The sequence below is a fragment of the Colias croceus genome, chromosome 24, assembly GCF_905220415.1.
Source record: "Colias croceus chromosome 24, ilColCroc2.1".
In the NCBI taxonomy this organism is placed as follows: domain Eukaryota; kingdom Metazoa; phylum Arthropoda; class Insecta; order Lepidoptera; family Pieridae; genus Colias; species Colias croceus.
In genome coordinates this window covers 7482525-7497708 of record NC_059560.1, presented here as the reverse complement: position 1 = coordinate 7497708, position 15184 = coordinate 7482525, and the positions used below count along the sequence as shown (strand labels likewise).

At 32.1% G+C, this 15184-nt stretch overlaps 1 protein-coding gene across 2 annotated transcripts in view; it reads right to left on the bottom strand.

Annotated features, from left to right (window-relative positions):
* The window catches only part of LOC123702954 (thyrotropin-releasing hormone receptor-like), a 76436-nt gene that overhangs the window by 28848 nt on the left and 32404 nt on the right, over nucleotides 1–15184 (bottom strand). For both annotated transcript variants that reach the window (XM_045650815.1, XM_045650816.1), the window contains exons 2-3: nucleotides 9158–9639; nucleotides 1529–1709 (exon numbers count right to left, since the gene is read on the bottom strand). In XM_045650815.1, the coding sequence (XP_045506771.1) occupies nucleotides 1529–1709; nucleotides 9158–9584 (608 nt within the window). In that variant the 5' untranslated portion in view covers nucleotides 9585–9639. The remainder of the gene's footprint in view (nucleotides 1–1528; nucleotides 1710–9157; nucleotides 9640–15184) is intronic.

The window sequence follows — 15184 nt, the reverse complement described above, 5'->3', positions numbered from 1 at the left end:
AGATAAACATCTCTACATTTTTTAAAACAAACTTTCTACCTCGTCTGCCTATCTATTCGCGATTATAACAAATATAATTTAATTTTTATAAAATTGTTGCAATAATATCATGAAAATCTTTTGTTTTTAATTCATAATGAAACTTTATTGGAAAACCTTAGTGGAAAACAATGACTTATTCTTTATCTCTTTGACATAAAAGTAAGACACGAACCAAAAAAAATATTAATCTTTATTAATTACAAAAGTTTTCAAAATTCGTGTTTATAAACACGAAATAACCATCCTAATATATTTTTGAAATATTACAATATATTTATATAATTAATTTAATAATTATTTGATAACAGCAGTAATACAAAACACACAAGCGAACCCCAGAAGTTTCAATGTGGGGTATCGAGATAGCATTATAAATATTTTGTGCGTATTATGCATTTAAAACATGGTAATATCACACCAAACCAAACAAAACCAATTTATATGCTTGTGATTTGTGAAATATTTCGCATAATTCTAACAATTCGTCTTCGCTTCGCTTTTACAAAAAAATTAAGCTATTTTCATTAATATACCTATGTGATAAAATCAGTTCGGTAGATTCAAGGCGCAAAACATACTTCATATTTAAACATCTTGTCATTCATTTAAACATCATTAATTAATTAATTAATTCTTATTTGGTTATCCATAAAGTTCTGTTTACCTTATAATTACTTTATTAATCGAAATCACAACATTAGACTTTCCCATTCTCACAATCCATTGCTCGCTCACCAAGCTCCCAAAATACATAGGTACCTAGTAACAAAACGGCAAACAACCACGCCAGCGCACATATTAACGCTACCCTACCACACTTTCCCAACATCGCTATCCATTGCTCGCTCACCAAGCGTCCTAGAATACATACCTACTGTGTTCAGCGGCAAAGAACCACGCTAGCGCACATATTAACTCTACACTACCACACATTCCAAACATCACAATCCATTGTTCCCTCACCAAATATATTCCTAGTCAACAAAAGCAGCAAAGAACCACGCCAGCGCACATATTCAAGTTATTCTAGCATACTTTCCCAACATGCAATGGCTCTATCACAAATTTCATCATCACAAACCATTGCTCGCTCACCAAGCGTCCTACAATACATACCTACTGTGTTCAGCGGCAAAGAACCACGCCAGCACACATTTAACGCTACCCTACCACACTTTTCATACTTCACAATCCATCGTTCCCTCAACAAATACATCCTTAGTTAACAAAGCGGAAAAGAACCACACTTTTCCAGCTTTACAATCCATTGCTCGCTCATCAAGCCACGCTAATACATACCTAATGAACAAAGCAGTTAAGAACCACGCTAGCGCACATATTAACTCTACCCTACCACACACTCCAACATCACAATCTATTGATCCCTCACCAAATACATTCCCAATAAACATAGCAGCAAACTTAAAAGCACACTTTCCAAACATCACAGTCCATTGCGCGCTCATCAAGCCACTTTAATACATACCTAGTAAACAAAGCAGCAAAGAACCACGCCAGTGCACATATCAACGTGGCCCTTGTCTTGGTGCACACGTAGCCAGCTCGCAGGGGCTCACAAATCGCGTAGTATCGCTCGAAACTGATCGCCAGAATTGTTAGTACGGACGCGTGGGCGACTGTTAACTCGACGAAGGGTACTGCTAGACCTGGAAAATAGTGTTTTATTAATTGAAAGAATTTTTAGATGTTATAGTAAAAGATTTAGGGAAATTGAATAAGAGAGAAATTTCATTGCTGAAGTAAATTAAGGCATCAATACGGTTATGAATAACTAGCTGTGCCGCGCGGTTTCACCCGCATTGCTCCTGTTGGTCTTAGCGTGATGATTATAGCCTATATATAGCCTTCCTCGATAAATGGGCTATCTAACATCGAAATAATTTTTCAAATCGGACCAGTAGTTCCTGAGATTAGCTCGTTCAAACAAACAAACTCTTTAGCTTTATAATATTAGTATAAATTAAAAACAAAACGTATGTTATACATATTTTAAGTTAGCTCAAAAACTTATTCAACGTTAAAATCTAATTGTAGACGATTTTTCGAAGATTTTTAACTTAGTTAATTCCGGGTAGAGCCGGGGCGAGCGTATAGTAATTATGATTTTTTTGAATATCAAAATATTACGAAGTACTTTTGATACATCGTACGTGATAGAGATTGGAGATGACTGAAAAGGAAGAAAATAAGGATTCGTTGTTAAAATCATTAAATAGATAATATTAAAATAACAATTTAAAAAAGCTTATTCCAAATAAATTTATTAAACGTTTTTGAAGCATTATTAAAGTTCACAAGTGCCATTATTTTCCTCTGAATAGAACAGATATTATGACATCATGTATACATACAGATAATTACATTTCCTAACCTAAACCTAATTTCCTAAGCCCCTCATAGCTTGATATGTCTGTAATAAATTACACCCGCATACAGTTCTATTGATAAACTAATACTCTAATATTATCTTAGTTAAAACCCGTTATATGTAGTATATTCTAACATTCTATACATATATGATTTTTCAAACATTTTATATGATTTTAAGAAGTAATACTATATAACGTAATACCTTATCATTACAAGTTTTTTTTATGAACTGAAAATGTTAATAAAAAGGCAGTTACTAATTTGGAAATAAGAGTTACTTAAGTCCTTATATTATATTTTACTGATAATAATTATAATACGATGTTATGTCGTTTACTGAACTTCTAGGATTCAATCAAGACAGTCTTTAGTTTTTGGAAATCGAACCCAGGCCACGTGTAATCTTTATGTAAGTTTATCCAGGAACAACTCGGACGAAGCCGGCACCAGCAACTAGTGTTAGAAGTCTTCACGCAATCCTAACATTATTTCATATAAAAACTCTATTTGTCTCTTCTTCTCGCCGCAAAGCACTAAACTGATTTGGATGAAATTTGGTACAGAGATCAAGATAATTTGGTATAGAAGCAAGGCGATTTTTCCTTGGAATACACGGGCAGAGCCGCAGGCGGAAAGCTAGTAAATAAATAAGCTAAATGAAATAACATTTATTGTATGCTCTAACTAAAATGGCGGATTCTCTCCGATAACGTTCTTGTAAACAAATTAATTGAATGCATTTCATTAAGACAAAGATGCTATTAACGTTGAAATAAAAAGGATTGTTCGTTTGAAGGCTATTTCATAAGAAAATACGTATTTCTATACTTCTATACTAATATTATAAAGAGGAAAGGTATAAATGTATGTATGGTTTTCACGCATAAACTATTGAACCGATTACAATGAAATTTAGCACACATAAAGAGGGTAACTTGGATTAACACATAGGATAAGTTTTATCCCGGAAATCCCACGGGAATAGGAACTATGCGGGTTTTCTTTGAAAACGCGGGCGAAGCCGCGGGCGAAAATCTAGTATTTTTTATAAAGTCAAGTTATATATACTTGAAACTATTACATAAATAAGTACATAAACTCATACAGCCTTAACAGTTAACATTTCGGTTAATATCTTTGTATTAGTAAAAAAGAGCGTCTATGCCAACCACACGTGTCAGAAGTGAAACTACTTTGGCAAGATTCAAAGATATCAAAATCATCTCAACGCGCCTAAAAAAGTTTCACTGCAACAAAATATTTTAACATACGGGAAAATTTGAAGAACTTGCAGTTATTCATAAAAATATATCAACTATAATTCGATCAGTGGTTGTGATAAATACGTGTACAAACATACAAACATCTTCTTGATGAACAATCTTATTGATGAACTCCTCTTCTATAGGCGGTTAATATTTGAAAGCTCTTAATAAAATATTATTTTTAACCAATCAATGAAGACAAACAGTCTTACAGAAGTCACCCCTAAAAGTTTCAATTCACAAAAACAGCGCGAAATAAAAAGCAAAATTGTAGAAAAAATAAATTCTATTGCCCTCTTGTTTTTATCGAAGATTGAATGGAAAGTTCGAGATTCAATTGAATTAGAAACTTATCAAATTTCAATTCATATCAGAATGCTAAGCGCCGAGGAATCCGCTATTTTGACGTTTCTTGAGTTAGTATTCTAGGAATTTATAAGAAACTTTAAGAATTAAATTGAACTGGCTGTCTTGGAATAATTTTGAATTAAATCCCTTGATGCTAGAGTGTGACAAATTTGTATATGCTGACGTTCCCGTATTTAGCCGCGTTGTGAAAATTATTATCTGAATACCTACCTATGTATCCTGCCTAAGTAACCAATCATACCTACCGACCCAAATGTTTTGATAGTTTAAATTTCAAGTCAAAAAGTTGCCTATATGTTGCTTTTTCTATCTTCTAGGTTTGATTTATATAAATTGATTCTATTCTATAAATTAACGAAATAACAGCCAAATAAAAATTTCAAAACTTTATTTTACTACGTATATCTATACTTCTATTATAAAGAGAGACCTACTAATATTATAAAGAGGAAAAGTTTGTATGTATGTATGGTTTTCACGCATAAACTACTGGACCGATTTTTATGAAATTTGGCATAGACAATCTTTAGACCCTGAGAAAGAACATAGACTGCCTTTTATTGCGAAATATGTACCACGGGCGAAGCCGGGGCGGACTGCTAGTTATAATTAAAGCTACATACGTACTTAAAGCACAGAATATATTATTGTACTACACTTATAGTTTGAAATCACAGTTGGATAGAAGTGTGCCATATGCTATTCGTTTGAATAAATTAGACTGAGTTATTATTTTAAAACCCACTTGTCTGAGCGATCTACTCAAAAATCATACAGTCAGTTATTTAAGGATAATCAAATTTCTCAGATATCTAAATAGCATTTCTTGTAATTCCCTTCATAAACATATTTCTTTTTAATTTCCAACCAATATAATATGATAGTTCAGGATACATCGCCCATTTTTGCAAGTGACTACTATCAAGCTGATTTTCCGTTTGTAGCTTTATTTTGATGAGACACCGAATAATTTCGTGTACAAAACTCTCAATTGTGGTAGCTAACAGAGATAACAAGGATAACATTTTTTGATTTGATGGTTCTCAAATATTTATTACGCAATTTGTAGGACAATATGTCTGTTGAATTATATAAACATTAACTAAGTGAAAACAAAAAAATCAGCTTGTTAGTAATCATTTATGATGACCTCGTTATCGATACACTTTGGAAAGGGGGACTCTTTGAACAAACCATAGATTTTGTAGGACAAATATTTTTTCGAATAATTTAGGTAATTATCTTGAGATTGAACAAAAAAAAATTCATTCAGTTAGTAATAAATATTTGAGAACCATCAAATCAAAAATTTTTATCCTTGTTATCTCTGTTAGCTACCTGCACAATCGAGACTTTCGTACACGAAATTATTGGGCGTCTCATCAAAATAAAGCTACAAACGGAAAATTAGCTTGATAGTAGTCACTTGCAAAAATGGGCGATGTATCCTGAACTATGACGAAATATGACCATAAAAACATTTTGATCTTTACGATACGATTTCTTCAATTTCCTCGTAATTTCTTGTTATTTTTGATAATTGATTTTTTTTAATGTAATTTATATTGTCATTTTTGTGTTCCAATAATGAATATGTATGCGGATTTGTGTGTGTGTGTTCATGCAGATACACAGAAGTATATAGAGATTAAGATGAAGCTTTGAAAAAATGGGTTTTAGTTCCTACTCAAAGTTATATTTTTCTACAGAATAATTTATATGTTGCTGTTTTAGTAACGCTAAAGAAAATATAATATATATGCGCCTTCGTATTATGTTTTTAGTTAAAAGATGTATTTAGTAAGTATTTTTTTAGATTCATTGTTTTCACTGTTTTAAAAACCTATTAAAAATACAATAAGAAATCTACATATTCCTCAGGTAAAAACAAATTATTAGGTACACTTTTATCAAGATCGGTCAAGTAATTTCATAGTTTATCACGAGTTATTTAATATATTTTTTTATAATTAGCTTAAGACCAAATTATCAACTCTCAATTACGTATTATCTGCATATAAATAACTGATAATTCAATTAAAACCAGAACGAAGTACTTACAAGTAATAAAAGATATAATTTTAAGTAATTTTCAAGATTGACGCCCACTAAAGCCCACATTGATATTTCATTGAAGTGAAGGGATTTTCGAAAGGATGGGTTCCTTGTCATTCTTTTATCGATTAATAATTGGAATCTTTGAACCGCAATTAATAAACATAATATGTTCGAAAGAATTTGTGGTTACACTCTACTGCACGACCGATTATGATGAAATTTTAGATATATGGTAAGTAGGTAAATTATGTAATAAGCCCTATGAAGCGATGACCTGCTAAAACAATGTTTAATGGATCAGGCAGTGAACATATAATTATTTTTATTCATAGTTATAATTGTCATTTTATTCAACCGTTCTATAGGTCCTGACACCATAGATATAGCGCCCGGCAAACTTCTTGGCCAAAAAGTAGCGTGGTGGTAGCTTGCGCATATAAAAATGTACTAAAACTTGATGCGCAAACTTCCCCCACCACGATACTTTTTGGCCAAGAAGTTTGCCGGGCGCTATACAAATGATGAAGTCACAAAAAATTTGAATATAAAAACGCTCTCTTTGAAATGCCCTTATTTCGCATGCATCATAAAAATATGGTTGGAAGGTATAGCTGTAATTTTATCAGTATTTATTTAATTTAGCAGCCGTTGATAACAAAGTATTGAAAGATAATGATTACTGGCTTATTGGTAAATTAACATATTTGTAGCGAGTGGGTTTGGTTAATTAATTTTATCTTTACGAGCTTTGATTTATTACTAAAGAACATTGTAAAATCTTTAAAAGTGGGCTGAGAAAGGACTGCTCATACACAGCATAGTAAAAAAAATATACCGGCCGAATTGATAACCTCCTCCTCATTTTGAAGTCGGTTAAAAATACACAGTATGGGCATTAGGTATACGTTAAGAGTACTCAGTTCTTTAGAATTTTAACCGTTTACAATATTGATTTTAATGCAGATCGTACATTTTTATTTTTATTTTTTATTCTCTCTATATTAAATTCGTTAACTACTATATAAAAAAACAATATTAACAAGTATATAATTGTCTTTTTATCGAGTTGTAGCCAGTTACAAATGCTTACATGGATACATAAGTCAAAGAAAGCCACGGGCGTTAGTTAGTTTATTTTACTCTAGCATTTAATAAATAACATATTCAACAGTTTGTTATAAATAAACTTCTGAAAATTCCTTCACCAGTAGATACATCTGCAGCCTGAGTGATATAGTGATAGACAATATATTTTTCAACACAAGTGGATACGGGGCAAAAAGCTTGTTATATCAAGAAAATATTACAGAACCCTCCGACTATAATCAACTCAAATTCCACTGTTTTTGTATCAATTGCTCAAATTACAACCAGTATCGCAGAATATCGGTTCATAAAAACAGTTACGATTCTTAATTTAGTTCGAAAACTTTTTATTAATATTTAATGAAGCCGAAATGGGAATATCTGAATATAAATTTCAAATTAATTTGCTCGTAATATCGTAACCGAAGATTTTAGTGTTGAAAAAATTATTTTTGTTTCATTTACCGATATTTTACGTAACATCGATGAGTTTTTTGGTAATATTGACCATATTGGGTATATTAAATACTCCATTGTTGAAATCTCTTTAAAAAATCGGATCAGAAGACAATTGGAGATCGTGTTATTGGTTGGCGAAATTGTTTGTTTATTTCTGTATTTTTAAAAGTAAATTATTATATCTATATATTTTTATCAATTTTCTATGAAGGTATACTATGGTAGAATATAACAAAATAATTATTTGTACGATTTGTTTCAGATAAATTAATTTAAACTGACTTGAATCCTTATCAAAATACATAAAATAACAGTTTCGGCGTCAACAATTTCTATACTAATATTATAAAGCTGAAGAGTTTGTTTGAACGCGCTAATCTCAGGAACTACTGGTCCGATTTCAAAAAATATTTCAGTGTTAGATAGCCCATTTATCGAGGAAGGCTAGGCTATCATCAAGCTAAGACCAACAGGAGCGGAGCAATGCGGGTGAAACATCTACTTAGTATCTCAAATACATATTAATTTACATATAAGCAACAGGATCTTAAGCCACATGCCAAAATCAGAACAACACACGTATCAAATGAAGTCCTTTGAAGGCATTACAATAGCATGTATGAATAGACTGAATACCTAGTATAGAATTATATAATTTGTGCTTACTATTATAGTTTAAGCCATTGATGTGGTGATTAGTGAATTAGTAACAAAAGACGATACAAATGTAATATAATAGGTTAAGACGTTATTGTAAAGGAGAGAAGTAGGTACTTGTAAAACGTTTGTGAGGGTATTTATGTAATTTGTTTGTGTTAAAATTTGTTGGCTTAACTTGTCCAAAAGTTACATCTAGTACCTACTTAAGACCTACTTAAAAGACGGAACAAGTTGCACAATTTTATGATATTTAACATTTGAAACTTTGATATGCGAAGCCACAAAACTTGCGATTCCTTATTTTTTCGAAGGTATTGATATTTTTTTTATTTGTAACGTTAAATATAAAATTGATTTTTGAAAACGTTTTTGTGTCGTTATATCAATTCATAATAAAAACACGTGAAAAACATCACGATCACACTAATTTGTCTTGGAAATGAGATAAAGGCAAAAGGTCTCTTTAATACAGTATTATTTAAATACCCCGAATTCTTAGTTAACTTTATATTTCATTAGCTTTTCCTGCGAACTTTGAAACGCTTCATGAATAGTCTTGATTATTATTTCCAAAACGACAGAAGTTCTCAATTCTTAGGACATGCCTTTTTCGGGAATAATTCAAACATAAACGAAAGGCGAAAGTTTTAGGAGTCACAAAACGATATTACTAACTCGACTTTATTTTTAAATCTTTATCAGTTTCTATCTCTTTATCATTATCACTTATTTGCATTCTATATTGTTTTTTTTTAATTCTATTGTTACAGGTATCTCTCAAAGCAATCAACGTGTTAAGTTCATGAAGAGATAATACAACTACTTACACAGTTCCTTGCCCAGCACCCACGTCTCCGGCTTCGAGTTGACTTCCACGAGCACCGTGGGCGTGCACACCAGCAGCACCATCAGATCAGCAATGCTCAAGTTCACCAGGAATATGTTCGTCGAGTTCCTCATATCCTTCGTCTTTAATATCACTATCGGCACCATCACGTTACCGATCACCCCCAAACACATGATCACTATGCAAAACGTCATCGACGTCGCCTTTATGTAATATGGTATTTCGGCGTACTCAGTAAAATTGACGGCCATGAACGAACTATTCGATGCGTTCGACTCGTAATCGATTCGATCGAATATATTCGATTCGCGACTCGCGTTCTGCGTTTCATGTTTGTATGTGTGTATCTGTGTCTCGTACGGCTGGCTATTTGTCGGTGTGTGGGTGAAATTGGCGATTGAAATCATGTGCGGGCGCGCATTTCACATTTTTGGGCTTATTCCTCTCCTCCGTACCGCTTTTCTGGAACAATAAATAAAAATAAATAAATATTTCAGGACAATTTTCACACACGGCACGATCGGATCCCATACTAAGCTTTCGCTTGTATTATGGAAACCAGATGGCTGATAAACATACATATATAATTTTAAATCTTCCTCTTTCCGATTGTAAAAATTCCTCTGGCTTGGAAGGCAACAATGGTGTTGAATTAATGACTTCGAGTGGGGTTTTGACAAATTTTAGTTTACATACAAAGGGGTTTTTTATCGGAGTGTCTTTAAAGCTTGCCAATTTTATCTCTTGCTGATCGTGAGACAGATTAATGGAGACGTTTCTATAGCCATTATTATTTAGAGTAACAAATGTGCGACAACTGTATGATGTAATCACTTTCGATTGTAATGTCAATGGGCATAGTGTAACATAGGCTTTGCAATTTTTTGTAGGTATGTATACAAGCGGAGATGACGCGAATTGGATGATGATAGACACTACATAATGTTATATAAAAATGCAGATATTCCACATTAAAATTCGGGGTTCGTAACGACATTAATAGATTTCCCAAAAACTTTGAGCCACTTATCAAATTCAAAAAACTTAAATGTCAAAAAAAATCATACACATAAACTAAGAAGAACACTCGATAGAATATTTGTTGTGCATTATCACATCATATTTGCAAACAATTATTGTCACAATTAGCTTTTAAACGTGAACTAACAAGAAGAAAGATAAGAATATAATAAAACAGTTACTTTACATCAAAATCGAATCAAAAAAACAAGTCTAATTCAAACCACAAATCCTAGTAGTCAGAACAATAAGTTTTTGCGTCACCAAGCCAAAACTCCCATAAATTGAACCTTGATCACAAGAAATATGTCTGGAGGCATTTGTGACCGATATTTCCCGTTAAATTGTTACTAAGTAATTCCCTTTATAAATCAAATTCTGCTAGTTTTTCTTAGCACTCATAAATCCATACTAATATTATAAATGCGAAAGTAACTCTGTCTGTCTGTCTGTTACTCAATCACGTCTAAACTACTGAACCAATTTGCATGAAATTTGGTATGGAGATATTTTGATACCCGAGAAAGGACATAGGCTACCTTTTATTGCGAAATATGTACCACGGGCGAAGCCGGGGCGGACCACTAGTATATTATAATATAATCTATGTTATCTTTTCTTAGGTGTTATTTAGAAGATATTGCAGTACTTCCGATCTCTTCACATCTTATGTAAATAATAAATATATTAGAGACATACCTTTATAGAAATATATATTATATTTTGTACTTAATCCTATTCCTCAGAAATGGTTTTAACGGATTTTTATATTTTAGTATATTCGATAGTTTTTTTTAACATGTTTCCAAACTACTTTTATCTCTTTAACCATTTTATATTATTATAAGCTGTTAATTCTTCGATTTTTTTCAGATTTAAAATTATTCTAGGTATACGATAAATTATTCCTATTCCTACATATAAGATAAATAACAATCAATTGCTGTTCGTTTGTCTCCCAATACCTCGAGAACGGCCGGAACATTTTCCACAAATATATTGTTCCCGGGGACATATATTATTTCGTGAGCTTTTTCTTGTAATGTAGCTAGCGGGGTGCCCCTAGTGGGTCAGATTCGGGATGGGGAACGGTTTCTTAGTTTGATTGGAACCATGGGGTGTTTTATAAATATATAGTGATACTAGCTTACCGCCCGCGGCTTCCCCCGCTTTCTCTAAAACGATTTGAGATTTAAACTATCCTATCTCCCAAGTTGGATCGAACTGCACATGGTGTGCGAATTTTATTATAATCGGTTAAGTGGTTTAAGAGTCCATTGAGGACAAACATTGTGACACGAGATTTATATATATTAAGAATATCCTTTGTGAGGGAATTTTGGATTTAACAAAGGGTTGTTCCATATAATATGTATGTGTGTGTGTGTATTATATTAATAAAATGTTAGATATACAGTGGTGGTCACATAATTAAAGACACTAAGAGCATTTTATACTACCCAAGGCATTTCTCTCAACATTTTTTTTTTACACTATCATTGGAACTTGTTAAATAATTTTAAAATATTCAGGTATGTGTTGTTTAATGCTAAACTAAATTTTATCTACAGAACTTGTCGGTTTGTTAGATTTTAATCGGTTCATCCTTACTACTAGCAGTTTTATCCTAGCAAAGGTCTGGCCATATAATTAAAGACATAAGACTCGCTTATAATAAATATAAAAAATTATTGTTTTAATGAGATTATTTTTCCAACACAAAATGTCTGACGTATTTACAAAACATTTTTACACTTTTCAATATTTGGTTGCATGTCCCTTGGCAGTAATGATGGTTTACATCTCTTGGGCATAGAAGCAACTAATTTTGTACAAGTTGCATCACTAATTTGGTTCCATTCTTCGAAAATGCTTTGCAAAGTTAGTCGACGTTTGTTGACCGCTTTGCCACGACTTCTTTCTTTCTTGATTCCATAAGTTTTCGATCGGATTTAAATTCGGACTGTAGGGGGGCCAATCCAAAACAGTTACAGATTGGTTCCTTAACAATCATTTCACTACTTTTGCTGTGTGCTTAGGATCATTATCGTGTTGAAAAGTCCCAACAAAAGGTAAATTTTCCTCCGCATAGGGCAGCATAGATTGCTCTAAAATATACTTGTACTGGAATTTATCCATGTTGCCTTCTGTCTTTTTGACAGATCCAACGCCAAGTCCAGAAAAATAGCGCCACACATTGATATTTCGACCCCGATGTATGACTACTTATTAGTGTATCTTGGATCCATTTAATTATTGAGATGGCGTCTTACATATTGTTTTCTGACAGAATTAATCATATTAATCTTAGTTTCATGCAAAAACAGCACATGTTTCCATTCTCGTTCAGTCCAAAGTTCGTATTTTGTAGCAAAGTCAAATCTTGCCTTCACATTTTGTTTTTTCAAAAGTGGTACTTTCCGAAATACTCTTCATTGCAAGTTTTCCCCACACAGTCTCCGTCTAATTGCCCTTGCAGACCCCCCTTCAAGCCTGCTGCACCATACAACTCTGAACTGTATCAGTTCCGACCCTTGAAATGGATCTTTTTTAGCCAACAACACCATTTTTGAATTTTTCGGCCGAGTAGTTTCACTTAGTTTTGCTTTTCTGAGTACATTTTTGGTCGTGTGAAACATCTTGACATGTTTTATAGCATTCATAACCATATCCTTGGAACATTTTAATTATCATGGAAGTAAAAAATATTTTTTTTTGTGGACGAGTTGCAACTCCTGTTTTTAACCATAATAATTTATATTAAAACAATTAAACGTATGAATTTCAATTTTAAAAGTTAAAAATGGCCAAAAAAATTATGGAGTGTCAACGATTTATGAAATTACGCGGCAAAACGATAAACGCACAATGTTGTTTCTTTTTATTTATAAAAAATTATAACTCATTTCTTGTTGTCTTTAATTAAGTGGCCAGCTAGACGTACGTAAACAAAGTTTGTATTACATTCCCGCAGAGAGCAAGTGTCGAAACTAACAAGGAATATACCTATTTTTTGTCCCTCATTTTAAAGAACATATTGTCTTGTATGGTTTAATAAAAATAATACTAGATTAAAAACCTTTTTCAGATAATTGTACTTCCTAATGTAAATCTTTTATGGTCAATTAGGAGGTGTCTTTAATTATGTGACCACCACTGTACATGATGTTACCTTAAGTTTGTAAATTGTAATTGTATTATGTAGGTAATAGTTGTAACAAAAATATTTATTAATTAAATTTATATAAAATTAAGTGTTTGTGTTTCATTGAAAAGACCTCCACCTCCACCTTTAATACAAATATACTTTTATTGAATATAATATAACCCATATAAATATTTTTATCACAATACGATAGTTACTATAAGCTCTGCCTGTTATGTTTTCACGCCTAAAGTACGCTAGTACCTACTCATTATTATCATTATTAAACCATACCTAAGCCACTGAACCGATTTATATTAAGAACGGACTAAAATTCACAACTGCATTCATTTGATCATGAAAATAAAAGTTGATATATGAACTTGTAACAGAATACTCATACATAATATATCTAATCATTATCACTAATATATAGTGATACATAAATAAGTTGTCTGTCGCCGCGTCTGTCTGTCTGTTCGCGATAGACTCAAAAGCTTCTGCACCGATTTTAATTCTGTTTTCACGAATGAATAGCGTGATTATCAGGGTAGGTTTTAGTACATAATTAATTAGTTGTATACAAAACAGCCGCAGGAAGCTAATATAAATATAAGTTATTAAATAAATAATTTCGTAAACCCATTGTACATTTACGGCTGATTTTCCAACTAACTATTCCCTTTCAAAATTCTGTCCCTTGTCCCATAGGATTCAACACAGAACTTCATCCAAAGCTTTAATTGCCAACGTTATGTAAAATTCCACAAGGAAAACTTACTTAAATCGACTTAACCTTTCCAGGAATCATTAAAATGTTTATTTTAATCGGAAATGTTTATACTTGAGGAAAGTTTAAACTGCAACAAACATAATTAAAGTTAGGTATTCCATCATCTCACAAGCATTTTTAAGGGTTTCACTAAAAAAAAAACCCTTTTCAGCCGACTTCTAAAAACAATTATAAGGTTGTCAATTCGACACTATTTTTTGTGTTTGTCACCTCATAACTTTCGACTGAGAGAACGGATTTTGATTTTGATGATTTTTATTGGAAAGCTCCGGTCCTTCCGTGTGATCTCATATTAATTTTGTCAATTTGAAGGCAATGTTACTGTTAAAAATAATAATTTACTCAGCTAAAGTTCACATTTTACATACACAAAAGATCAGAGAAACAAATGTACAATCTTACCCCATAAGAGGAGATCATTAGTCTTGTAATAAAAATATAGTACCCAAGAGCAACGTTTTAATAAATTCTATATTCGACTGTGTATAATAATGAATTGCTGAGTCAACGTTATTTTTACGGCCGCTCATAAACGCTGCTATCAAAACCTATTCTTATCATCGAGATGAAGTTGTTAGGGTTTGTATGCACGAGCGTTTTTATTGACGTTATTTTGGTTTTATCGAAAGTAGTAATAGGTTGTGGTAGATGTTAGAATGTGTAAAAATATACATGGACGTTATTTGTATGTTATATCTCCTAACTCAGGGCAATTATGTTTATTCTTCTATATAATGTTCCAAAGGTTACACTTCTAATTAAGTAGTATGTAGTAGGTTTAGTCTTAGTGTGTTTATCACATAATAGACGTACGTTCCTTAAGGAACACGATTTTATCCCATTTTTTGTCACAAATTATACCATAATATATGAATTTTTGATATTATTATAATATATATCGCGGGTCTCAAACCATAGGGGCGTATATGCAAAAATGCGATTTTTCGTTTTTAATGCCATTGGATTCTACTTTAAGCAATACATAACCTCAATTTTTCTTATAATTTAATACTGATTACTTTTTGTATAAAATGCAAAATATTATTTGC